At 36.1% G+C, this 27,254-nt stretch overlaps 1 protein-coding gene and 1 long non-coding RNA gene across 13 annotated transcripts in view; both read left to right on the plus strand.

Moving 5' to 3' along the window:
• Positions 1–27,254, plus strand: part of LOC309482857 — a 157,612-nt gene that overhangs the window by 43,831 nt on the left and 86,527 nt on the right. For 3 of the 8 annotated variants that reach the window (XR_014200397.1, XR_014200399.1, XR_014200400.1), the window contains one exon: positions 76–8,731. This is a non-coding gene — a long non-coding RNA (uncharacterized lncRNA). The other 5 variants (XR_014200394.1, XR_014200395.1, XR_014200396.1 and 2 more) reach the window with 4 other exon arrangements.
• katnbl1 (katanin p80 subunit B-like 1) lies at positions 22,359–27,174 on the plus strand. Of its 5 annotated transcripts, none has more exons than XM_082148400.1 (10): positions 22,359–22,537; positions 23,571–23,698; positions 23,898–23,935; positions 24,050–24,326; positions 25,187–25,302; positions 25,839–25,889; positions 25,978–26,082; positions 26,252–26,356; positions 26,450–26,546; positions 26,652–27,174. In XM_082148400.1, exons 2-10 carry the CDS (start codon positions 23,582–23,584, stop codon positions 26,682–26,684), a joined length of 939 nt encoding a protein of 312 aa, XP_082004526.1. In that variant the 5' UTR covers positions 22,359–22,537; positions 23,571–23,581; the 3' UTR covers positions 26,685–27,174. The 5 variants fall into 5 exon arrangements, with proteins under 5 accessions (XP_082004526.1, XP_082004528.1, XP_082004529.1 ...); XM_082148402.1 differs by having other exon boundaries at positions 26,453–26,546; XM_082148403.1 differs by having other exon boundaries at positions 25,993–26,082.

The following is a 27,254-nucleotide window of genomic DNA, read 5'->3' on the forward strand; positions in this document are numbered from 1 at the left end:
TTATCATAATTGTCTTTATCGCAATTGTGACTTTTTATCTCACAATGTGACATTGTTTCTGTTACGGATATGCAGACACAGGAGAGGAAGATGGATGCTGAATAGTGATGTATTGATAATATAAAGGTGCAGTGATGAGGTAAGCAGGGTAGTGGAGTCCAAAGGATGATCTTAATGGAGAAACAGAGGAAAGGAAGTCGCTGGAGACGGGGGGAATAGTCCACATTGCATGATCGAGGTCGGACAATGAACTGTGGTGAGGAGTGTGCATTTGTAGTGCCAGTGATGAGGGTGATGATGATGAGCAGGTGGGGACCAGGAGGGATGCTGGGAAGTGAAGTGCAGAGGATGGTGGCTAAGGGGAAATGTGACTGTTTCTCATAATTCTGTCTTTATATCTCTCAATACTGAATTTATATTTTTATTGACTTTATTTCATTTTTTTTTTTTTTTTTTTACTTTAGAAATTAACTTCTATAAAAGATAATTACAGCCCCATTCTTCCCCTTAACAATTGCATGCAAGACCAACTCCTGTCTACTAGAATAGTGAAATGCTGAAATCTCCAAAAAAAAAAAAAAAAAAACGTTTTGCCAAGCTCACATTTAAATAACATTTCAAATCACCAATAAAATCAGACATGGACTGTCTCCTAAATTTTGTTTATTATGCTCAAAATAGCAAAAAATGCCTGTTTTTCTGGTTGATCGAGCCAATGCGCATGTGCAGTCCCAAGCGTGCATTAACAAGACACTGTTTTATTTAATTTTATGGGAATCAGAGCTTTTGACAGTTGCTGCAGTGATGCAATGAATTTACCAATTTGCATTTGGCTCTTTTATTTAGAAGATGGGGCTTGTTAAGCCATACTTAAGCCAAAGAAGTTGTGCCATAATTATGCATGATTGCTTTTCATTAGCATCAAAGTTCAGAAGAGGTAGCACATATTGCCTGACCTTTTCCTGCACAGGGAACACTTACATAATCAGCCATTGGCCTTTTCAGTATTTCACTATGTCCTGCCATGGTTATGACTTCCATTATGGGAATCTTAATAATGCATAGAGCCTATAAGCTGTTTTTTTTATTTATTATTAACTAGTGATGATGTTTATGAGCAGTGTGTGCTTTCACACAGTTCTGTCCTGTAGGGTGTCAGTCACTCCCTCTGGCAGCTCAATGAGGTGTTAATGCCGCAGTTGAACTGATTGGACCGGGGACCTTTCAACGCCCCTCAGCCCCACCGTGGTGGTGATGTTTTTATGTTTTGTAGGGTTTCATGTCAAACACTTCAGTAACACCTTTTCAGGACCATACCACGCCATGTAGAGAGAACACTGTTAGGTATGAGTACAAAGAATTGCCTTGTTTTTGCCCCTACATTTTATTACTTCTTGCTGCTTGCTACTTACACATTCTTTACCTTCTTGTGGTGTTGATGGGATATACTTGAAAGCACTGGGGTACACTATAAAAGCACTGGTTTCCTTCTCATGCAATCCCAACGGTTTCCTGTGCTAGCTTGCAGTACATAAGGGGCATTTGTGTGAGCACAGACGAAGATATTTTGAAGAATCTGGCTAACTAAACAGTTGATGGACCCCATTATACATAATATGGAAGTCCATCAACTGTTTGGTTAGCCAAATATCTTCTTTTGTGTTCAGCCTGATCTCACGGCAATTCATACGAATTCTACGAGGTGGCTAATCCGTACGAATTCATACGACCTCACTCGTACGAATTAGTAAGATTTTTGCTAAATCGTACATATTTTACGAATTGCCCAATTCGTATGAATTCATACGAATGACCTAACCCTGACCCCGCCCCTAAACCTACCCATCACGTGGGTTTAGACTAATCATACGAATTCGTATGAATTGGTCGTGAGATAGCGTTGGTTCAGCAGAAGAAAGAAATTCATACAGGTTATTTGGAACAACTTAAGAGTGAGTAAATGATGACAGAATTTTTATTTTTGAACAAACTATCCCTTAAACACCACAGAGAACTGCGATGTGAGATAAGAGTGCTTGTCTGCACTGCGGCCAGAGTGTTCAGTACTGCAAATATTTACACCTTGTGAGCCATTTATAAGTAAAAAATTCTATACCTTAGTGTAAGTTCCCAAAAAGGAAGCACTTCAACCTGTTTTGTCAGAGGTCATGCTCTAAATGTTTGCTCATACATTACTCACACAGATTAATGACATTGTTCACAAGGCTTAAACTCTTGCGGTACTGAACACTGGCTGAACTGAAGACATGCACTTTCATTTCATTTCATTTTCTTTTCATTTCTTGTCATTAAAAAAAAAAAAAAAAATCCATTTTCATTTATTTTCATTTCATTTCCCTGGACCCCAGTTTGAAAACATATGAGTTAGGTTAATATACTGCAAGTTTTTTTTTGTTTTTTTTTTCAAGGGTTGGGTTTTATGTAATTTTCAAGCCATTAATGTGTACTTGATTTTATATTTATTTTTCAAAAGGTAGACAGACGTTAAGGACATGATCCTCTCTTGAGCCTTGTTGTGGTGCCCTTTTTCAAAGCTGTGGCTGAGTGAAACCACAAGCACATTTTTTCTGTTATATAACCGTGGACTGAATAGATGCACACTTTCAAAATCATCATGCTGCTTTATGCGCTGGTGAACCTCTTCATTTAGCAAGTCAAACACATTTCCATGCTGCTCAATCAAAAGAGCAAAGATTCATTTGAAGCCAAAGCTCAAAAGTTTCCACCTCAGAGTGGAATCAGATGCTCCTCTGAGCAAAAGACTTCAGGTGGGGGACACTCTGCTGTGTTATTTTCAAAAGCTAAGAAGCAAAAAGTCATCTAATATGTTGAGGGTGGCTCTGAATGTGGCTAACAACATTGGCAGAAGGGCAGGAACCTAAACTAACAAGTCTAGCCTCAGCCACAAAAGTCAAACACCGGCTAAAATAACATTGCCTAACAGTGCAAAATCAGACACCACGTTTTATTACCGTGGGGCCCTCTGTTCTCGGATTCACTCAATGAGTCCAATTGACCCACCCCGGCAGGCAGTGAAGGTGATATGTTTAAATGTTAATTTATTAGTGGAAGAGGTCAGTTGTGTATCTGTGGACCTGTGTCAAGCAGAAAGAAAATGAAAGGGAAATATACAACAACACAAGATGGGCCCCATTGCATATCTGCTGGACATGGATGGAATGTTCAGGGTTGTTTTTTGAGCACTGTGGCCAACAGAGAGAGGTATTGTGCAGGGAAACCTTAGTCAGTCTAAGCGAAAAGCTCAATAAACTCTAATGCTTAGTGCCTGATCAAACAAGCAATGCAGTGCAATATGGTACTCTTTCGTGGTGACATTGAATCAATAATGATAACAATTATTATTAGGGTCAACGTCCTTAATAACACGAATTAAAAATATATTATAATTCATACATCCAATGACTTGAATACACCATGAGCATATTTTTAATTTCTTAAATAAAATTAAAGTCTAAAAATGTCAGGGTGATTAAAAACTGTCCTGGTATCACAATTAAGAAAAAAGAAGAAAAAAATTATTATAGATTTTTTTTTTTTTAATGAATAGGTATATTTAAGTACAGGGTGTCTACAGATATAAACAAGTTAAATTTAAGACTTTTTAAGACCTTTTTAATGCCACTTTGAATTAAATTTAAGACCAAACCTGTGATGGAAATACACATTATATTGCATACGTATGTGTAATATTTAACCTAAGTAATTGAAATAATTTAATATTAATTACTTGTTTATTGAACTAAAATCAATGTAACATTTGCAATCGTGAGAATATTCAGCAAAATAGCTCCCGTCATGTTATGTTACTTAACTATATCACACGTTATACATTTTTAAAAAATCATTTTGAATTTTTACATCAGTATGTTTCTTCTGTGAGTTTTTTTATGTGTGCCGTTATGCTCATTTGTTTTGATTTCTTGAAGCCTACATTATCATTATCAATAGCTGTTTATGTAATAAAATCTGAATCATTCTCGCGATTCGATGCTTCACTGGTTATTTGACGGACATTAGGTCCGTCAGACTGGAGAAATTTTAGCGGTAATGTGACCAGAAATATTTAAGACCTATCGAATCTGAATTTAAGACATTTTAATACTTTTTAAGGCCTTTTATTAGGAAAACTTTATTTAAGACATTTTAAGACATTTTAAGGACCCGCGGCCACCCTGTAAGTAGCATGTTCATATATATATTTATTATTATTATTATTATTGTTGTTTTTTTCATTCTTCAGAAACATTTGTCCATTAGTCATCCTGTTTACTTCATATTTTGTTGCCTCCAGCTGGTGGGACAGTTTATAAAATGAAAATTTGCTCAATTGCGTAACTGAGATCCTCCAAGATACCCACTGGAACTCTTTGTAATGGAGTCTCCCCAACACTGTGGCACGTTGAGAACGAAGACGATGAGGATGAGCGCGTGGATTGATGGTATTCCAAAGCAGCACTTGAAAGAGCGAACTCGACGACGTGTTTTCTTTTTACCAAAGCCAGCTCATTAAGACAGACTGAGCTTCCAGGAAGAGAGAGTTTATGGAAGACTGTTCCTTAATATGTGTCCTTGATCCCTACACTATCAAACAACACACATTAGTGGCATCTCTGGGGAGTTTTCCAACTGGTGAGAATTCTGGTTTGGTGAAGGATAAGCAAGATCTAAACATTGCTGATTTGCCATGTGGATCTTTCCTACTGTCTCTGGAATCTCCTTTGATGACAGTGTTGTTCCTGGCCAGGCATTTGAGTAGAGTTTGCATTTTCCAAGTTGACCTCTCTGTTTCATCTTTATGTAGATGCTTCATCACACCCTCACTATTAGAGAGGTTTCAGTTTCATCACAAAGATTTTTGGGGTGGTTAGAAACAGCACGTTTGTATTTATTTATTTATTTTGCTGTGGCCTGTGTCGTTTGTGTCAGATCTCTTGTCCAAGTTCTGAAGATAAAGAGACAGACAAGCATTTCATTACGTTTTGAGCCAAGTATGTGTGCGAAGAGAAGATCAACAAAATTCCAGCACAAATTTTGCGCACATTCACTGTTAGATTTAAACATTTGCAATAATAACCACAAAACTATCTACAATATCATATTTTATTCCTTTAGATGTTGCTTTGTGCCATTTAAGTCTGAAAATGATGAAGATTTGTCTTTTTGAGTAATAATAATTAAAAATAGCAAATTTCTTCCAGTTAAGGAATTATACAGATTTTTATTTTATATATGCATTTATTTATTTATTTTACTTAACAATAAAAATGTTTCCAATATTCTCAAATATCAGATATTTATCAATTGGACATCATCTAATTTTAATTAAAACACTTTTCTCTTTGTTACAACTGGGCAAGGTAAAGTCTAATCCGGGGAACCATGTTGAATTGGGTCATATATATACATAATGTCAACAAATCCCAATGTTACAGGGTATAAAAGGTCTTTATTTGTGCATGTCATGTAATATCTATGCCCTTGCACCCAGTTTATGGGTTGTTGTCTGAGCTCTCTGCTTGAAATATTGCATTGCAGGGAGGGGGTGAGCTCTGCTTCAGGAGGAATTTGGAATCTGACCTTCTGAGAGGTGAACTGGATACTGTTTCAGACAGTGCATGATCTTTTCACCCTAATGTCTGAAGTGTGTAAAAGTCCCAGGAAGGCCAGTTTGGATGGAGCAACACATTTAAAAGGCTATTTTTGTTAACCTCAATAGGGTGTTATTCTAATTCCAAATAATTCACAATTTCACAACAAGGTAGGCCTACTGAAATTGTGTCATCTTTCTGATATGTCACTAAATTGCTATTTTTTTTTCTCTCCATTCATGTGTAACACTTTGTATTCAGCCACACATTGATAGTAAAAGTTTTATTTTTATACCAAGATTATTCCCACCTCCATTCCACTCATGCTTTTGATGTTTTTACAGCAGTGGCGCATTAAAATGCATTTATAATGTTGCAAAAGATTTCTGCTTTTAATAAATGCTATACATTTGAACTTTCTATTATTCAGAGAATCCTGCAATAATTTCACGGTTTCCACATAAATATTAAGCAGCACAGCTGTTTTCAACACTGATAATTAGAAATATTTCTTGAGCAGCAAATCATCATATTAGAATGATTTCTGAAGGATCATGTGACACTGAAGACTGGAGTAATGATGGCGAAAATTGCCATCACAGGGATAAATTACTTTTTATATTAAAATAGAAAACCGTTCTTTAAATGATAATAACAAAAACAATATTACAGATTTTAATGAATTTTTGATCAAATGGATAAGCGCAAGATACTTTTTTCAAAAACGTTCAAAACTTTTACATACCCCAAACTTTTGAACAGTGGTATATATCTGTTATCCTTGAATCATTACATTTTCTCACTTGATGAGTTTGCTTTGAGTTCAAGAGTTACTCTTCCACCATAAATCGATGCTTACAGCCGCCTGCCAGAAGCTAGTTATTTTAGTCGATAAAGTTTTCGATATGGAGAGACCAGAGCTGTGTGGAGCACCTTAATCATGAATGGATGCACTTTGATGGACTTTTAATATGATGGAAAAAATATAGAGCCATTCACTGCCATTATAAAGCTTGGAAGAGCCAGGACATGTTTTAATATAACTAATAATATAACTCCTACACAGTAAAATCTAATTAGTTGGACTTACTGAAAAAAGGGCATGCAAACAGATTGCCTTAAAAAAAAAATTCAAGTGAAATAAGAATAGTATGTGGTACTGACGAATGCTTAGTTAGTATAGTTCACTTACACAAGAGTACTAGTAACTAAAAATGAACTGTAGAGAGTACTTGTTAATTTACTTTAAATAAAATATAATTGTTACCATTGTTGTGTTTTGCAGGCTGAACGATGAAGTCTGTGTGACTCAAGTACACTGTAAAAACTAAAGGAGCCTCAAATATCCTGTCGGATACTCAAGGAACTTCAAAATGTAATTTAAGTGCCTCAAAGCTCTTTCTCCTATAGTAGGGTTACTGGAGGAGCATTGACAATCTTTTAGGTTCTTGCTGGAACTTATGGGATCCTTTAAGCACTTTGTATTTAGTTCAGAGGTTCTGGAGTCACCTTTTCATTACTATGAGACCTCGAAGTGCTTTGGGGGAAAATAGAGGAACTTGAATGCGATAAAAGGGTTATTGGAAGATCTTTTTACATTTAAGTGGTTCCTGGAAGATCTCTTATGTTAAAGCCAGCATCTGGAGGAACCCAATGGTTCAGTGAGGCCAGAATGAGATTATTATTATCCTATTATTATTATTATAGGCTACTTAAGTTTGATTCAGTATACATACCCAGGTGAAAAAGACGTACAATTAAAAATGTACTTGAGTGTGTTTTTAGTAGGCCTACAATACAAATATACTTTAATGCATTTTTAATACATTTAACAGTAGCCTAATACATTTTTTCACCTGGGTAGCTTACATTTATTTAGTATCTATAGGCCTATTTTATTGATTAATTTAAACCTTAAACAACAACACTAAATTATAATAATATTAATAATAAGAATTAATTAATTATTATTGAATAAATAATAGTAATAAAATAATAATTTTTACCTACTTCTTCATAAATTATTATTTGAAGAAGAAGAACCAGGAGGAGAAACGTTTTATTCTGTCACGAAACTGCTGCTATTCCTCTGCTGTCATCGCTTCAGTTCCTCGCGCTGCTCGCGCGCAACAAAGCTCAGCTGATCCACGTCATCGGGTAACGGCTCCGTCCTCTCATCAAAGCTTCCGCCGTTTGATCGGCTCTCCGTTACAAGGTTTGTAAACTCGCCAAATAAATATAAATACAGAGTCTACTCACTATATTCAAACACACATATATATATATAAACTAAATTTATTATACATTACTACGTTACAGTGTTTACCACTCGTTTATTGCATAGTATCTGGTATGAAGGTTTTAGCCGCGATGCTAACTACGTTGATCTAACGTAAGTTAATGAACAAATGGAAATTATTGACTTATTGTCTTAGATTGATTTAGTCATTCAATTCAACATATTCTGTAAAACTGTGTCTTCAAATTGCTGAGATAGCCTAACTAATTTAACTGATTCCTGCTGTCGTCATTGGCGTTTGTTATGAATAACAAAAGCAGGTTAATATAGTTTGGTCTGTTTTTGTTTAGCCTAACTTTACTTACTACAGGTGCCCTCATTCTCTCAAATACCATTTTAAAGCCATTTACTGGTCAATAAATATTATGTTGTGAATAATCAGCTTTGTTCTTTTGTTTCCCCAGAACAACCAGTACATTTCTAAAATAATCTGAACATTTCAGAGGCAACATTGAATTACAGTAAGTTACCTATACACCACATGCAAGTACTTTATTACTGTGAACTTTCTCTGCGTGAAATTGTATTGTTTGACTGTGTACTTTTTTAATCAGTTATACTGAATTATAACTTCAAGTTTAGTCTTTTTCGACCAAAAAAAGGGAAAAAGCTATTATATGGCTTCATAAGACTTACAACACAACCCATAACACATGAGTTGTGAACTCATTGATTATTTTTAGGATCTTTTCTGGGACATTTTTGGAGCTTAACCATTTTTACATAAATTGTTGCATTGAATTGAACTAGACAAGTGTACATAAGAATGGTGTGAATGAATTACACAATTTTTTATGCTTGTGTTTCATGCAGTGATAATGAAATGGTGACGGGTTGCATAATGCCTGAGATCTGGTTTCGGGTTCCACAGACAGAAAGTCAAACAGGTTTGGAACGTCACAAGGCTGAGGAAATTATTTAAATTTCACAACTATCACTTTAATAACCTTACTAACAGTTAATTTTGTACTTTGCAGGGATCTCGGTAAGCTGAAATAAAAATCAAGAATTGATTTCAAGTTTGATCAAGAATAAAAATCCTCCTGTAGACCTGAAAATCACTGAAGTGCCTGGACCATCCACCAGAAAAGAGGAAAAACAAACAGAAAATGAAGCTGATGCACCTTTTCACTTTTCTAACTCGTTAAGTACCTCACGTGTCCCTTGTGAAGATTTTATAATTGATTGCATTTTATGTTGCAGTGAGTAAAGGTGCATCACATTTGTGAATTTCGTGAAATTACACAGGCAAAAAGGTCCATTGACCATTGTCAGCAGTGTAGCGATGTAATGTATGAAGCACCACACAAAATTGCTGATCGTGTGGATTCTTATTGAAATGAGTGAATTCACCAGTGAACATTCACAGAACAACAGATCATTTTACTGCACCTTAACTCTGGAAAAATGGAAAATGCTTTCTGCTTGTTGTGACATAAGGAATACTGTTTCCGGGTCGAAGCCTCTACTTCTACTTCCTCTATCTTGTTTCTAGATATTGAGAATACTCAACAACCATTTATGGGAACTGTTGATTCAAGTCACACATTTAAGCTTTTCAAAAGCCATAGTGTACATTTCAGTCTCCAGTCTCACGGCATCCCAGACTTCAACATTTTATGATTCAACATTTTATGGATAACTTACCATCTGAGATTTCGGAATAGAGAGAAAGGTTAGGATCATAATTTTCAGGAATATTACAGCACAATGCGTGTATATTAGCACTGTTTGTTGTTTGTTTTTGGCATCTGATAGAGCTTTTGGACTTGGAAACAGTGACGTCAGACTTAACAAGCGGACTGAAACACATGTTTTAAAATTAAGTGAAGATGGACATTTTTAATTAGTCAAAATTGTAATTTTTTACATTGATTTATTACATGGAACATGTGTTTTCCATGCATTTTGTTGAGATGTCTTTTCTTGTGTAGCTTATTGTATACACATGGTTGATTATTCATGTTAATTATGTATTATACTATTTTTTGTGTGTGTGTGTATTCATTGATATTAATCTATTACTAGCTTTTTTTTTCAAGTGCATGGAAGTGTATGTATTAAAATGGATCTAAAATATGTAATAAACAATTCTTATTTTGTATTTGGTTCAGTTTGTTTATTATAATAGAAGTTAATGGTGGTAACCATAGTAACAACATCAAATTAATTTAATACAAATAAAATAAAATTGAAATTTGGTTCCTGGAGCCACCCACAGTGGTTCCACACAGTGCCTTATATAAGAGTTCCTCAGGAAACCTGTGTGGTTCCTCAGAGAACCGCACCTTTTTAAAGGGTGCCTAGAGGATCTACAGACGGTTCCGCCGGTGTGGCAAAGTGAAGAACCCCAAAAGGTTCCTCCAGGCACCTTTTATTTTTACAGTGTATGATCAATTGAAAGATTGTCACAAATATAGAGGGATTACATAAACCCAATTAAAAGTTTCACAAGGTGTTTATGACATAAGTGTTAGCAACAAAATTAGAAAAGGTCATTAATTGACTTGAAATATAGTTATGTTATACATACATACATACTGTACATATACTTCTCTTCCTTTGAAACCGAACAACTGATTTCTTGTTGCAATCGCTGCATCAATGGGAAGAGAATTACAATAGTATAAATGAAGTTCCAAGTGCCCAACCAAAGGGAACACTAATCACCATAATGGTGACTAAAACCATTTTATGAAAATCAACATCAATTTATGAAGTCAGCTTATGTGATGTTCTCTCAATTTTTTCAGTTGTATTAAAATGTCAACATTCAACATGACTTTGGGAAATAAGTGAATGCAAACAGAGAAGAATTTCTGTGGAGAAGTGGAGGAAATGAGTGAAAAGTCCATTAGGTTTTTCCCCGCCTCAAAAACCACACTCAAACCAATCAATTAATCTTAACTTGGGTTTTCTGAGTAAATAAAGCATAGTATGTGAATAGTACAGATTACTAGATTTTTACAATTAAGTTAAGACATTAAGTAAAGTTAACTAAAAATTGTTAGTTAGAATCACCGTTGGATTTTAGTGCCAGAAGAATGTCATATACACCTAGGATGGCTTGAGGGTGAGTAAATCATGGGGAAATTTTCATTTTTTTAGTGAATTATCCCTTTAATTCTTATGTTCTTTAATATATGAATTGATTATTTTGCGTGGTATGTTGAATACAAAACATTGGAGCAAGGCTCTTTTTTTGGGGGAGATTTTACAACACAGTTAGCATACAGGGAGTGATATCCTGAACCAGCAATAATTACCTATACATATCTAGGCCATGTTCATAAATCCCACACATCATGTCTGTGCACAGAGGGAGGCTGGCTTTCCACACGCTCTGCCTCTTTTCACAGCATTCAGACGTTCAGTAGCTCACTCTACACTTTCCACATTAGATGTTTGCAACTCCACAGGGGATTGTAGCCATGCCGAACTGTTCTGGGAAACAAAAATGCCTTTGAGGTTCAGGCTATTAGCACATAGCATGCAGCGATTGTTCCCATCACTGTATTGGACTGAGCTGCATTAGTTCTAAGTTGTGTTTACAGTAGGTCCACTTAATAGCTGTTCCATGTCATTAAAGGTCCTAAACTTTGAATGGCAGATATAAATGCTCAAATCCATGCCAACCCCTTCCAATGTATTATAATGAAGTAACGATGATATATATATATATATATATATATATATATATATATATATATATATATATATATATATATATATGATATATGTATATTATATACTCAGACACGAGTTCAGAATGAAACCCTTCCCAGCTGGTGTCAATAAGCGTGTGTGGGTCCAAGTTTACGTCTGCATGTAATCAGAATGGAAAGAGCCAACAGCTTCCTCTTTGGCTCTATGAGCGTGTGTGGGAGTTTAGTGTTAGTCAATATTTGTCCTTATGTGTATTACGTGCATTGCAGTGTTTACATTGCCTCAAACATTTACAAGTAGCCTCAACCGTCCTGGCATTACAATATTTTCCCATGCGCCTGTTTGTCTATCCGCCTTAATCACATTAACCTCAATGACAGACGGAAAGTAAAGGGCTTGATTTTGCTGCTAAATCGAATCATCCGTCAAAGCTAATTTGAAGTGGTTTTGATATAAATTTGTCATAGTGATGAGAAAAGTACGGTCCTCTTACATGTGAGCATATTTAAGTTTCAAATCCAAGTAAACATGCACTAGTAGTCTAGGATGGTGGTAAAGCTTCTCTTTGTACATAACAGCAGATTTTGTTTTGTTTTTCAGGGTAATTTGTCGAGTCTGTTCCAGTGTGGGGCTGCACGTGATCACTTGACAAGATCCTTTCATGGATAATCAAACAAAGCGAAGTTGGGAAACTCTCTAATTTAAACAATACCAGCAGTAGCTCTTCATCTTTGACTGATGATTCGTGTCCCTGTTTGTCCTTTTGTCCTTAAAGGAACACTCCACCGTTTTTTTAAATAGGGCTTATTCACCGTCTTTCCTACATTTAGATAGGTGGGCAAACGCATTTTTGTCTCAGTGCATGCATTGTTTTAGTTTGGAAGAACCACCGCTAGCTTAGCTTAGCATAATGAATGGAATCCTTTGTTGCCAGCTAGCATGTCATGAGTAAAAGTAAAAAAATATATAATAATACAAATTACTTCTTGTGGCCTGCGTATTCACAACGAGTACAAATAGCAATGCAGATTAAGACTAGGTGATTTCCTATATAGGCAGATATTGACTTGGGACTATATTGGGGTGAAGCACAGGCGAAGCACTGCTACTTGGGCGCAGAGATATCACACTCACCACCAGTTCGTGTTGACTCTCATCCTCACGTCCTCAGGTTGTTGAGCGATCGCAGCCTCCTCCTCCTGTCGTTCTATTTCCAAAGCACGCAGCTCGTCTTCTGAAAACTCTGGTTCATAGAGGTACGGTTCTGGCTCTTGACTGTCTGAGAAGTCACCCTCCTCATCTCTCACAAAATCCGCCATGTTCATCGCCATTCACTATGTCTACTGTAGGAAAAATAGCCGGCTACTATTCACGCTGGTATGTTGACGGAAGTTGGGGGATTTCAGGTGTTGTGTGATATCTCTGCGCCCAAGTAGTAATGCTTCGCCTGTGCTTCCCCCGAATATAGTCCCATGTCAATATCTGCCTAGGAAATCGCCTAGTCTTAATCTGCATTGCTATTTGTACTCGTTGTGAATACGCAGGCCACAAGAAGTAATGCGTTTTTATTTTTTATCACTTTTACTCACGACATGCTAGCTGGCAACAAAGGATCCCATTCATTATGCTAAGCTAAGCTATCGGCGGTGCTGCCAAACTAAAACAATGCATGCATTGAGACAAAAATGCGTTTGCCCACCTATCTAAATGTAGGAAAGATGGTGAATAAGAGACCTGGAAAGCCAAGGTCATGCATTCAAGTTGGAAACTACATAAACATAGCCAAAACAAATCAAACAAAAAACTTTTTTTCCTGCATTAGTGGACAAGTACTTTTACTTAACTATTTATGCATGGTGTCTAAAGAAAAACAACTTAACATTAATTAAATGTAAGGTAATTTAACAAATTAATCTTCACAAAGCAAACCACAAAGGGTTTTGACTATGAACTCTGTCGTATAAAATAAATGAATAATTTGGGCATGCTACTTCCAGAGTCGCAACTTTGCTATAATTGAGAATTCAAAATGTCCCACAGGTAAATATGGCTTTGCTTGGTCATTCATGTGCACATATCTCATAATTAGGATATTTAATCCACTTATTAAATGCTGCAAATGACTTTTGTAGTATCATAAACAGTGATGTGCTATGTTGTGATGACTAGTTTAAAGTTCTAGTTTACCCACAAATCAAAAATTCTCTCATCATTTACTCACCCTCATTTGAATCCAAACATGTATGACTTTCTTTCTTCTGTAAAAAATAAAGATATTTTGAGAAATGTCAAAAAGTGGTTTTTTGTGCACACAACAGAAGTCAGTGGTAACCAAAACTATTTGGTTACCAAGATGTTCCACAGAAAAAAAGGAAAGAAAAGAAAAAAGAGAAAATGATGACAGAATTTACATTTTTGAGTGAACTACCCTTTTAATTTCCAAAGTATTCTCATAATTGTGATAAAAAGTGTAAAAAAAAATCCAGCTCGATATGTTTGCGTTACCTAGTTGTCTTTTCACTGCCAGGCAGATGAGAACAACCAACAACAACAACAACAACAAAATACTGCAAAGCTGCGACTCTGGACCTCATCTATTGGAAGTTATGAACTTCAAGGCCTCTTCTCACTCAGTCACTTTGGTTTCTGTATGAAATATGACAGTGATGTCATGAGCAGCAAGCCAAATACTGACTCAGTGCCTGGATCCCCATGAAAAAGTAAGAACAGATGAACTGATGCGGAGCAGAATCTCGCTACTTAGCGTGTGGCCCCAGGGCTTGTTGACAATTTGGTGGCCCTTTATGAATCTTCTATGGATTTATTGGTCTGAATGTGTCTGAAATTTTGAAATTACTCCCAGAGTGATTCTGGTATCACTCAGACTGCAGCTGGATCAGTGTGCGGTCGTCATGACTCCCACAAACATGTGGTGAAGGTTTTATGACGTTCATGCTTTCACCCGACCTACACAGACAATACAAGTTAGTGCATTAGTGATATTAGTCTTATTTATAATATTAACTGAAAAAGTTCTTCATGTGGCTGATAACACCTGACTGATTTATAATTGTTCCTAGCTAAACAGATGCATGGCACTAGCAACACTGACTTCATGGGTTTGATTCCCAGGGAAAGCACTGACTTTTATATATATATATTGAATGAAGTTGCTATGGTTAAAAGTATCTGCCAAATGCAAAAATGTGCATTCTTAGCTCATCTGATATCACACTCCCAAGGCCTTGCTTTGTCTTGAGGCAAAGGGTGGACTGCGAAAAGTCAAATGGAAACTATTTTCTCTAAGTTTGTGGTAAATGTAATTTGTTGTGAAAAAGCACATGAAAATGTGTGGCTGTTTGATGTCAGCGTCCTCTGAGGAACTTTGGCACGATCAGGAAGTAACCCATCTTGTGAAAATCAACAGTACATTATCGATTCATTACACCAGGGAAACCGTACATAAAGCAGGACAGCCTGCGTAATACATACGCAAATCTGCACGATTCAGAATGCTGGCATATGTGCTGTTTGGCCAGACTCCAGTGTTTAAGTGGCTCAAATAGTTGAGTACAAAGAAAGCATCTTTTGTGTTTTTTGCATCCACAGATTTATAGAAGTGTTAAAAGGAAAAGTTCACACAAAAATGAAAATTCTATCATCAATTAAGGTCCATTCACATCAAGAGTGACAAGTACTGTATAACAATAACTACAAAGTTTTAATAAATCTACAAGAAGAGGGAAGTCTATACCACAACTAATGCTAACGACTTCTTTCAGAACGTTTTTCTTTCCCAGCTGATGAACGAAATATTGACTGTTTAGAATCAGTGGACGAAATAACTGCATGTTTAAGGCCCGTTCACATTAGTTTCTACCCCAACGCATGATAATATTTGTTTACTATAAGTGTGCAATCAAGCTCTTTAAATTCGGGTGGATTTTGATTGGCTGTCAGTGTTTTTATCTTCCATCACCTGGGGAAGGAAAAATGTTCTGCAAGTGATTCCAATGTTATTCCTTTGTGTCGTTATCATTAAGATGTTAAAAAAAATGTTAAAAGAAATATATTATGGATGCATTCGAAAGCTTAAAAATGCTGCCTTCGGAGGGCGCTTTCCAAAGTAAGAAGGCATCAATGCACATCCGAATCCAGTGTTAGCTTTATTTCCTGGCTCCTAAGATACCGTCATCTGATCGATTTTTGAAGGCAGCGTATAGATGTGTCTTTCTCTGCCTTTGATTTCACACAATCCTGCGCTTTCCATTCTGTGACAGTTAAGCTAAAAAAATAAAGATGGCATCTGAAATTTGTGATTGGTGGTCATTTTGTGTGTAAATATACGTTTTTGTTCAACGTTTTCCACTTTTGATTTCATACAGCGAGAAATCACTGTTGTAGTAATTAAATATTTACTTATTACCAAAGCTTTCTCTATTTTGTTATAGATCATAAAACGATTATGCCTCCTCAGAAGTCTGTCCAAAATCAGTTTCAGCAGTTACCTTCATGCACAGACACTGCTTGAGAAGTCAAGCAGTGAATATTTACTTTTCAGTGAATATTTGCAGTGAATATTTCTGCAGTGAAAGCTACAGTGAATATTTAATGACTGTGATCTCTTGCTAGAAATGACATCATAAGTGGAAAACATTGATCAAAAATGTACATTTACACACAAACTGATGACCAGCCGCAACTTTCAGACGCCATCTTTATTTTTAAGCATAACTGTCACAGAATGGAAAGCGCAGGATTGTGGGATATCAAAGGCAGAGAAGGATACATCTAAAAATCGATCAGATGACGGTATCTCATGAGACAGGAGGTGAAGCTAACATTGGATTCGGACGTACCTTGATGCCTTCCGACCTTGGAATGCGTCCTCCGAAGACAGCATTTATCAGTTTTCGGACGCAGCCGTTACCTGATAGGGCAGCGAGCGAGGCAACAAGTCATAATTCGTACGCAGCCAAAAGCATCCACAGCAATCCACAATAATGCTCTGTTTATTTTAAGTTTGCTATATACTCAGGCACTTTAAAGTTGCGTGGATTCTAATTGGCTGTCAATGTTTTGTTCATCAGCTGGAAGAAAGACATTCTGAAAAGTTATAGTTGTGGTGCGGACTCTGCTATTCTTTTATTTTTAAATTTATTTTTAGAATATCGTAATAGTTATCATCCTTGGTGTAAACGGGCCTCTAGCTGTGGTGTGCACTTCTCTATTCTCATAGATTTTGGTTGATTATTAAAACTTTATAGATATTGCTATTCTATAATTAACACCCTTTGTGTGAACAGGCTTTTATAATAAACAAAAAAAAATGTGTCTGTTTAATGCTAATATAATTATCATTGTAGTTATTGGTGTGAACAAGCATTTAACCAATCCTGTGTGGCTTTCATTGAAGTCACACTGTGAGGTACTTAGACTGACACAATCATAATTACCTGTAGTTTATTTTTAAGGCGGAACCCAACTGTCATACATGATCTCTTTGTAATGTCTCTTTCAGATGAAGCAAATCTTGGCACAGGTTGCCTGCAGTGGCAGATTTAAGTCTACGGGCACCATGATGAATACACCCCTGCTCCATGTTGGCAGTCAAGTCTCATACACCACTCGAGGTATCATCTTACCTCCCTGCAGAGAGGAGAGAGTCTGCAGCCTGTCAGGATCTGGAATCTCAGCCCTGTCAATCTTCCCACACACAGCAAATACTGGCTGAAAAACAATGACTGTTTTCCTACCATCAGTGCTGTTTTTCCAGCACTTCCTTTTTCTAATTTCATCACACAGAGTTATATTGTCTGGTCTTAGCGTGTGCGTGTGCGTGTGCGTGTGCGTGTGTGTGTGCGCGTGCATTCAATGTTCAGTTGGTTTTGAAAGAGTTGATAATATCCTCTTGAGAGTTTTCCAATGAATTTTCAGAATGTGTTCACTATAACAAGTCAAAACAGATTTAATTAAAGACCATGGACCATATTTGTAAAAACTTGTTTTGATTCATGCCTTTTGTTTTACCTTCTTAAGGAGATGGTTCACTCCAGAAATGAGTGAACTATGGTTTTCCAAATCTACATGAACTTGCTTGTGTATTCTTAATATTCTGGTCACTCTTTACAATATTATAAAAATAAAAAAAAGCACAGAAAGTCTCATAAACGTGGTCTATGCCGTACATGTGCTATATTTATGTTTCTGTACAATCTGGACTGAATGGTTTATAAATCAGACTGATCTAGTTCTGACTCTAATTAAGGATCAAGGATCAATTATGCATGAACTATCACTTTTAAATATGCATATTACATTAAAACTTGCTCTACTAAATGTCTTTAAAAATATTTTTTAGAGATATAGGGAATTTTCAAACTATTTTTTTTAAAAACATTCACATATAACTGCAGTACTCATGCTTATAACACAGTACTCCGAAGTGTGTAGGTATAGGTTCCAGTGTACAGACACTCCAGATTGCACATATAACCCGTACTGGAGCTCCTGCACATGCCCCTCGACGAATCTGCACTGAATTAACTCTTCATAATCCTGTTCACATCAACGTCTGAAGAAAACGATTGCATCAAGAGGGCTACCTGAAATCCAAACAGCCATTGAGCCAGACAGGATGGCAGTTGAAGTTAAAACTGCCCTTATTGCTTGAAAAATCAGTAATGTGATGCACTTACAGAATATATATGTATGGAAACAAATGAGGAAAATTAACCCTGATTCACATTACTGGCAGACAAATATGGCTTTTTTGTTTGTTTGTTTGTTGTTAGCACACTTGTGAGGTAAGTTTGAACTTTGAGATGTCATAGGTGAAAAACTAGAGAACTGAATTTACCATAAAGTGTATTTATTCTAAGCTAGGTCAGGTGTAATGTCAGGTTAACCAAGCAAAATGAGTTCAGAGGTCAAAGTTTATATTATGGTTAGTAAGGTCAGAGAGTATCTGAAGACACAAACGATGGCTGGTTAAACTATCACTAATTTGAGGTTTGAATTCCCTTGTTCAAACTAATTTCAATATGTACCAAAATGATAGTTACGCCACAGAAGAACGTTTGAGATTGAGTCATGACAGTTCATAAATAACAGCTCACCCACACACACACTTGAGTTTTCACAGCTTCATATCGCCATCTGGTGGTTGCAGACCAGAAGATATTCAAAATTAACTATCCTTGATCAGTTTGTGTACATTTTGGACATACTGTATACCATCCAGCAAATATCTTGCCTTTGGCAACAAGAAAAAAGCCAGATGAAAAATGATCTCAAAAACATTAGATATCACTAACTTTCATATTTTTTATATATCTCACAGCGCAAGCAGGAGCCAGCATCAGCCTGATCCCAGGTTTTGTCATTAGAGGTGAAATGAGAGCCATTGTCCCAAAACCTCAGTGATCTCAACAATCGAATGAAGAGGAGAACAGATGGTAAATGTGTCGAACACATTCCCCTCTTTACTATTGACTTAAGATGTTACATCACAGGTGGATGTCTGCCGCTAATGCAAAATATCAGAGATTAGATGTCCATTTAAGGAGCAAAATGTTACAAGCCTGAATAGTTTATATATCAAATGTCACCTTCTTTATAGATTATATCATCATTATATCATCACTTGCAAATATAATATGTTGCTATAACATCTGTGAAATAGAGAAACAAGTGGATCCAACAATCTGTATCCATGTGCTTGCACCCTTAAATTGAGGACTCAGACTTCAGAACTCAACCTTGATTACATTATTAAAGCTCAGCAATAAACAGCATTAACGCTACAAACACCAAGGTCATGCGTTCAATTCCCAGGGAATGCATGTACAGAAAAACATATAAATGCAAATGTAAAAAAAAAAAAAAAAAAAAGTGTTATGATTCCAACCTGTGTGTTCCTGGACTTTTACGTTATTTCCTGTCTTGCTCCATGTTTTGTTACGTTTAATGTTGATTAGTCTCCCCAGGTGTTTCTTATTAGCCACGCCCCCTTGTTATCTTGTTAAGCTTGTCTGCCTGTGTATATATATATATATAGCCTTTTGTTTCATTTGTTCTCTGTCAGTCGTTGAATGGACGTTCCCTGGTTTAGTGTGTTTCCTCCTGATCGGTGGTTTCATTTGTTTTCACACTTTAATAAATCTAACCTGCACGTGGGTCTGTTTCTCTGCCTGTCCCAAATGTTACAAAAAGCTTCTGCCAAATGCATTAACAATGCGTTTTTTTATTTGCTCTTCATCAAAGAATTCTGAAAAATATACCATGGTTTCTACAAATATTAAGCAGCACAACTGTTTAAAAAATAAATGTTTCCTGTGCTTCAAATAAAAATATTATGATTTCTGAAAGATCATGTGCCACTTAAGATAATACACAGGTACACCGTAATAAATGACACTTTAAAATATATTAAAATAGATATTTTAAATTGTAATAAAATGTCACAATATTTCTGTTTGTACTGTATATTTGATCAAATTAATGCAGACTTGGTGAGCATAAGAGACTTCTTTTAAAGACTTTTTTTTATCTCACTGTCCCCGAATCATTGAACGAAATCGTACATTTGAATAAGTCAATTAAATGTAATTTTTCCAATATTTTGTTTAAAACAAGTGCTGTGAAGAATGTATTTATGTTCCCCAGCGTCTGCCATTTTCATTCCAATGAAAACTAAGGAAGTCAAGTCTCTTTATCTTTAGGTTTTTTATTTATTTATATTTTTTGTTAGACTATTTTTACACATATTGAAGTAGCTATTATTGCAGTCTAATATTGACTCTTTTTTTTTTTTTTTTTTTTTTTTACACGTGACGGCCAAGTATGGTAACCCATACTTGGAATTTGACCTTTGCATTTAACCCATCCAAGTTAATGCACACACATTAGGAGCAGAGTAGTGAGTAGTTAACACACACACACTGCAAACGTGGATACACACACCCAGAGCAGCGGGCAGCCTTTGTGTGGCGCCCGGGGAGCGATAAGGGGTTAGGTGCCTTGCTCAAGGGCACCTCAGTCATTTCCCACCGGTTCTGGAATCGAACCAGCAACCTTTGGGTTACCAGTTCAACTCCCTAACCACTAGGCCATGACTGCCCCCAGTCTTGAAAGAGTAACTAATTATTTTTATTGAAAGGCTCAACCCAAATAATGGTGGAGATGTTAGTGAATTTTTGTGGCTGTCTGAATATGAGTCCTATGTCGGCTATTTTATTCAGTTTCCCCCATCAGTTCAGCAGCTTTTTATTTGAACTGTGGTAAGATTTGTCTTCCATGATTTGTTTGTAACCACATTTCCATGTGGGAAGATTTGTCTTCACATTCTCAAGAAATGGCATTGATTTCTTGTGCTTAACTTCAGAAATAATTTAAGAACTGAAAGCAGATTAATAAAAAATGATGTCTGTCTGTTGGCGGCGCGCTGCTTCTGTACATTCAAATACATTTCAGTTCAGCTCATGAAATCTTCCTGCACTCATAATATGAGTCTCACTGTAAAAAATGTGGCTGCGATTTAGTTATAACAACTTAAAATTTGTTGAGATAACTTAAATATCCAACTTAACTAAAGTTAACTAAACTTAATATTTTAAGTCAAGCATGAACACATACTTTTTAAAGTTGAAACAATGTTGGATTTTAAGTTGTGATAAATAATCGCAGCAATTTTTTTTACAGTATATCCTTCAGAGATGTAGTTTAATGGCAATATGCACAGTTTTAAATCCATTGTAAGTTGGCTGAACTTCTATCTTAACTATGTATTTATTAGATTTACAGTAAGAGAATAACCTTTGGTGAAATGTGATTCATGAGTGAAATTTACCAGTAATGTGTGTCCCTTTATTCTAGTTTGTGGTTTCATGAGCTAATGATCACATCAGCACTGTTTGCCATGATAGTCATCATCACCTTTGTTGACACATTTGAACTTAAAGTCATCATGAGAAGCAAAATGAGCTTATACCTTTAACAAACATCAATCCTAACAAGATTCTTACTGAAGATTAAAGTGGCATAGTGATTAAGGACTTTTATTTTTGATGTTTTTGTCGTTTCTGAAAACATTTCTGTTCAGCATCACTTTGAAAAACTACAGTGAAACACATTTAATATTTGACCTTTGTATCTAAAGGCATATGCTTCTTTTTATTTATTAATATTAAACAGTGGATCTCAACCGGGAGGCAAATTTCCAAGGGGGCCACAGGATGACTTCAAATATTTACATCTAGAATTTACTAGGCTAATCTGTTAACATAATCGAACTCTAATTTAAGTTAAAACATAAAATCAAGATGTAAACGGCAACTCAAGTTTCTTTCAGTTGTATAATATTGTTCTTATCAACAGACTACAGTTCTTGAAATTTCTAGAATCACAAAATGAATCATGGTTAATGTAATTTATCAATGCTCCCAGTTTCTATTAATAAAAAAATTATCAAAACAGGACATATCTTATCTTGTCTACCTACGAATTTTATGTTGGACATTGATTCAAAATGGATGTGTTGTGTTGGACTAGATTGTAAGGGCATGCATGGAAATTCCTTCAGGACTGTTGGAATCCAGATGAACCTCGTTAAGTTGTATGTCCAAATAGTTTTTTAAAACGTGTTGGTAACGTTATAAATCTCATACTTTTATTTGTATTGTTTCATAGTTTCTGTTGACTTGTTACTATGATATTCGTTCCCCAAAGCCGCGCAGTTCCATTATGCCCCACCAGATGTCGCTAAACCCTCAATCCTCTGGTGCTTCACCCATCCCAGCATTTCAAGTTTGTATTTATTTGAATGGTTCTTCCTTCCCTCTGAAATCCACTCAAATTCCCGTTTCTTCCTGGTTGTGCATGGACATGCTCTAGGATATATAACGTGCTCTAGGATGCATAGACAACTTCACACAATGTTATGGTGGGTGCTTACGAAATACGATTGACCAAGTTAAATGTTTTGTACGTGCCAAGTCCTTGTTTGCTAGCAGGTGATTAGCCTGACTTGTTTGTTTAGCAACTAGCTATCTGGTGTGTTTTTTTTAGCAACTGCTTTGATATGCACAGGCCAGTGTGAGTGTAGACTAATCTCGAGACTTGTCTTTTGCAATTTAGGCACAAATTATTGACTGTTTGTCAAAGCGTAGTTGACTTAATTAGCGCGCTAGTGCTAACAGACCTTAAACCTAAACAGCGACGTCATATCATCGGAGGCCTAGCTAAAGCTTCGTCTGACAGATGTTCAGACACTTACCAGGAATATTAGCTTGTTATTCGGAAACTTATTAGTTGGGTTTCAAACGATTCATAGATTAGTCCTCTGACTCAGCATAACGTGCTACGTGGTAAGACGTCCGTTTGAAAAATTAGAAAGCTAACGTTACTCTTTTTTTTCTATCTTTTTTTTTTATTATGTGGTAATTAAATATGCAAAATGCTTTACAGTAGGTTGGTATAAATGTTATAACTTGTGCATAACATGTATGTAGTGTTGTCTTGATAGGTTTTGAGACGCATCACTTCTTGAAAATATAATGTAATAACGTTCTCCGTAGGTTTTTGTAACAACAACAAAAAGAACCTTCACAGAACGAGTTTTTTTGTTGTTGTGATTAACAAGTTACATAAAGAGAACCCATACAGAACTTTTTCTAATGGTTAGTATTATAGGTTTTGCTTTATAATCAAAAAAGTTCGCAGAACGTTGTAGGAATCAATGATTTTAGCTGTTTATGATGAAGCCATCAATGCTACATTGACTACTGTGCCAGACTGTCTAACAATGGCAACAGCTTTACATTTTAAAGTTTAATGAGGGTTTGCTTATAGCATGACTATAAGTTCTTAAATGGAAGCAATACAATCGAGGCTTTGAGTAAACAGACTGCAGATATTTGCTTTAACAACATCATGCATCCTGTACCAGCTATTGTGTTGTTTGCATTGTACTCTAGAGTCCCTTATTATGGCCACTGGAAGTCATGTTGGAAGTCATGCAGAAGTCCACAGGCTCAAGCAGGCCCAGCCCCATGATCTTCTCAAACGTATGGTTTGTTGTGGAGATGAGAAGAACATGAGGGAGGTGAGAGAGAGGAATCGGTTAAAAAATTGACAGTTGTTTGTTTGTAATGTATGTGTGTTTTCGGGAATGGCTTGAAAGTCTGGTATTGTGTGGTCCTCAGTCGTTTAGTGTGTATGATTTAAAACCTTTCAAGTGTTAAGACTCGTGTCATTTATTCCAGCCTTTAGGAACGCTAGCTTTAACTGTTATTTCTTTTCAGGTGGATTATTCACTTAAGGACGAAACCGATCAAGAGAGGTATGTTTTTGGGCCAAATGCAAACTAAATAACTTTTTGTGTTATTCCTTGGTTTGACGAGCTCACATGGGAACATTTCTTAGGTATGAGCATGTTTTATCCTCCATCCCACAGATTTCCAGTGGGTCGTTGTGTGCACAAATACAGCAAAGCGAAGCGAGCGTTGGTTAGCAAGAAGAAAACGCGCCAATCCGGAGTGGGATCAAGAGTATGTCGGAGATCGCCCACCGCAAGCAGGACATCTGACATGGCAAACAAAGAAAATGAACTGACCTGCCCTGATGACGTGCAGGCTATTCTTTACAGTGACAACTGTGGGTTCCCTGTGAACTCAACAGACTCCTCAAAAATGGCAGGAGCTGGCTCCAAGTACAGTGATTATTTCACTGAGGTGAGTTAAGCTGAATGCTAACGCCAGTTGACTGTTCATGTCATTCTAAGCTAGTGTTCTGGAAACTTTCCTGTGTTGATTCTTATTCATGATTGTCCACCTGTTATAATGATATAGTCTTTAACCCCTCTATTTTTGGAAAGGGTGCTCCGATCGGGATTTTTGTGGCCGATTACCGATCGCTAGAAGCAGTATTGGTCGATACGATCAATGATACCGATCACTGAAATAAATAATACTATAAGAGTTGCTTATAATGCTAATGATACTATTTAAAAAAAGAGATGAGAAAGTATCATGAATTGACAACTATTTATTTATTGGCGTGCAACATATTCTGTTCCCTCTTCTAGAGGTGATTAGGAACAGCTTAGAGCTGAACAAATATAGCAATTCCTGAAAAATAAATAATACAAATAAAAAACAGAGCAGTATCTGTCAACAGAACGTATATTAATCTACTAAAGAGCAATGAGTGATTTTCTCTTTCTTTTCTTGTTTGATTAACATTAATTACACAGACGGCACAAGAATATTAGGCTGCTGTCACTTGAAGACCAATTGCATGAATCCAATATACTGTTACACATGTGACATATTTCCCTACTGTTTATGTTCACTTAAGACATATCCAACGGTGTTTTAGCGAATACTCACCAAGCCAGGCATTTTGACACATTTCTGTGTGTTTTCTGACTGAACCCGGTCACAATTGTCTCGAAAGTTTTGCGTCATCTGATCGGCTCTTCCGATCGGCGACTGATCAATTGGTGCACCCTTAACTTTTGGGACATCTGTTATGTGTGGTCTATCAGAAAACTGTATTATTTGTATTAACTTAATCATTTGTTGAATTTCAGTTATCAAAGGACCATGAAGCAATGACTCATGTGCTCTTTGGAAGGAATCTCAGGCTGAATGTTGCTTTGACTCTCTGGCGGAAAAACGCAAGTGAATTAGTGGCATATTTGAACAGGTTAGCAATTTGACATTTACTGTAACTGTTCATAATGAGACAAAGTATACACTTCTATACGCTACCATAATTTTGTTTTGAAAAATTGATCATTTTATTCAGTAAAGGTGACAGTAAACAGACTTTTACATTGTTATTAAATGTAAAAATATTAAGCAGCAGAACTGTTTTCAACATTGAAAATAATAAGAAAAGTTTCTTGAGCAACAAATTAGCATATACTAAAGACTGGAGTTTTAAAATGCTTTTTAATACATTTTAATATGTATTAAAATAGAAAACTGTTGTTCAAAATTGTAATCATTCTACATTATTACTGTTTTTACTGTATTTTTGATCAAATAAATCAAGCCTTGGTGAGCATGACACTTCAACTCCAAACCTTTAAACAGTAGTGTAAATGAAATATTGCTGATATCTATAGATTTGTCTTTACAGTATGATGAATTGCCTTTTTTTTTTTTTGGCATATTGATGCTTGCAATTCTGCATTTTATGTGTCGTCAATTTGGTAACTTATTTTCACTTTTTCCCAGAATACAAGACACAGGGGTGCTTGTTGACTGCTTGCCTGTACTTACTAAAAGGTAATGCATTTAAAACCTTTTCACTACATGTAAACTCAAAGTTTGATAGACATGTTATAGATTTGACAGACATGTTGTTTCATACCAGTTTCTCCCTCTATAGTCTTCAGGAAGAACAGCCATGCATTTCAATAGGCTGTTGTGTTGACCTTTTACCACAAGTAAAAATGATTCTTAACGCTAAATATGAAGAGTAAGTATTTTGACCTTTTTTTTTTTTATACATTTTTGACCTTTTTACACAAACACACAACACGTACACACACGCACACACACAGTATATATAGATATAATTGTAATATACATTTGTTGCTAGTTCTGACCAAAATAATTAATCTTTTAAACTGTTGAATCTTTTCCAGACATCTCATTGTAGCTTTACACTGGGTTCAATCTATCATAAAAAATTGGTGGTCTGAGCTCTCCACAAACACCATAAGCTTGCGTGATGGCTGTTCAAATGACAGGTGCTTCATTTTTATATGCATATACGGAAATAAAATGGCAGAACATCTAATAAATGTTTGCTGGGATGTGTAACCGAACATGTTTGCATCCAGCAGGAATGTTCAGGCAATGAAGACAATGCTGCTTGAACTGTGGGAGGGAAAGAGTCACTTAAGCTCAGTTCCAGGAACTGTAGGTGATACGGCAAAGGTGAAGTGTTCTTAATGAAGTAAAAAGGAAAAAAAAGGCAACTTTACAATAATCAGTTTAAACTTTTTTTCCTCTTACTTGTCATCTTTTGCTTTTCTTTTGCAGGTTATAGAATCATATTTGTCACAACTGCGCTGATGTATCAATGTAGCACACTAAGGAGAAAACCACTACAAACTCTTGGTGCATTTTAAGCTCTTTGATCGGCTTGGAGCTGGTCTGAATTGGGGATAGATGAACTGAACAATTCAGACACTCCGATTTCAGCACTGGAGGAGGAACTCTTTCCTGCAGGCACTGAATGACTGCTTCACATTGAAGTGGACTTGCTTAGGGGCACATAATCAACTCCATGAGACTCTCTGGAATCAGGCGACTCACTGAAGTGCCAAGCAGAAGTTTTAACTATTGCACTTGTAGTGCTATGGTGTGAATCTGCTTAAGTGGATGTGATTGTGTAAGTGTACCTTTATTAGATGTTTTTTTTCAGTCATGCACTTGAATTGCAGGAGTTTTAAGTTATTAGCGTTTTGTTGTCCATTGCCAGATCATGAATGGATATTTGAGTGTAATGTGTACATAGTGATTTTCTTTTAATGAACTTTCAAATAAATTTACTTAATCTGAATGTTGTTGTTTTTTCCACCTTGAAGTTGATATGAATACTTATATTTTACATACATGTTATTTAACTAGGATAATAAATAT

Source organism: Leuciscus leuciscus (assembly GCF_965113295.1).
Source record: "Leuciscus leuciscus genome assembly, chromosome: 19".
NCBI classification, from domain to species: domain Eukaryota; kingdom Metazoa; phylum Chordata; class Actinopteri; order Cypriniformes; family Leuciscidae; genus Leuciscus; species Leuciscus leuciscus.

Excerpts from the sequence above, each read along its gene's own strand:
- katnbl1 (XM_082148400.1), top strand. The coding sequence starts at position 23,582 with ATGGCCACTGGAAGTCATGTTGGAAGTCATGCAGAAGTCCACAGGCTC. Across the intron at positions 24,327-25,186 it reads ACAGTGATTATTTCACTGAG|TTATCAAAGGACCATGAAGC; the intron begins GTGAGTTAAGCT and ends GTTGAATTTCAG. Across the intron at positions 26,547-26,651 it reads CTGTAGGTGATACGGCAAAG|GTTATAGAATCATATTTGTC; the intron begins GTGAAGTGTTCT and ends TTTCTTTTGCAG.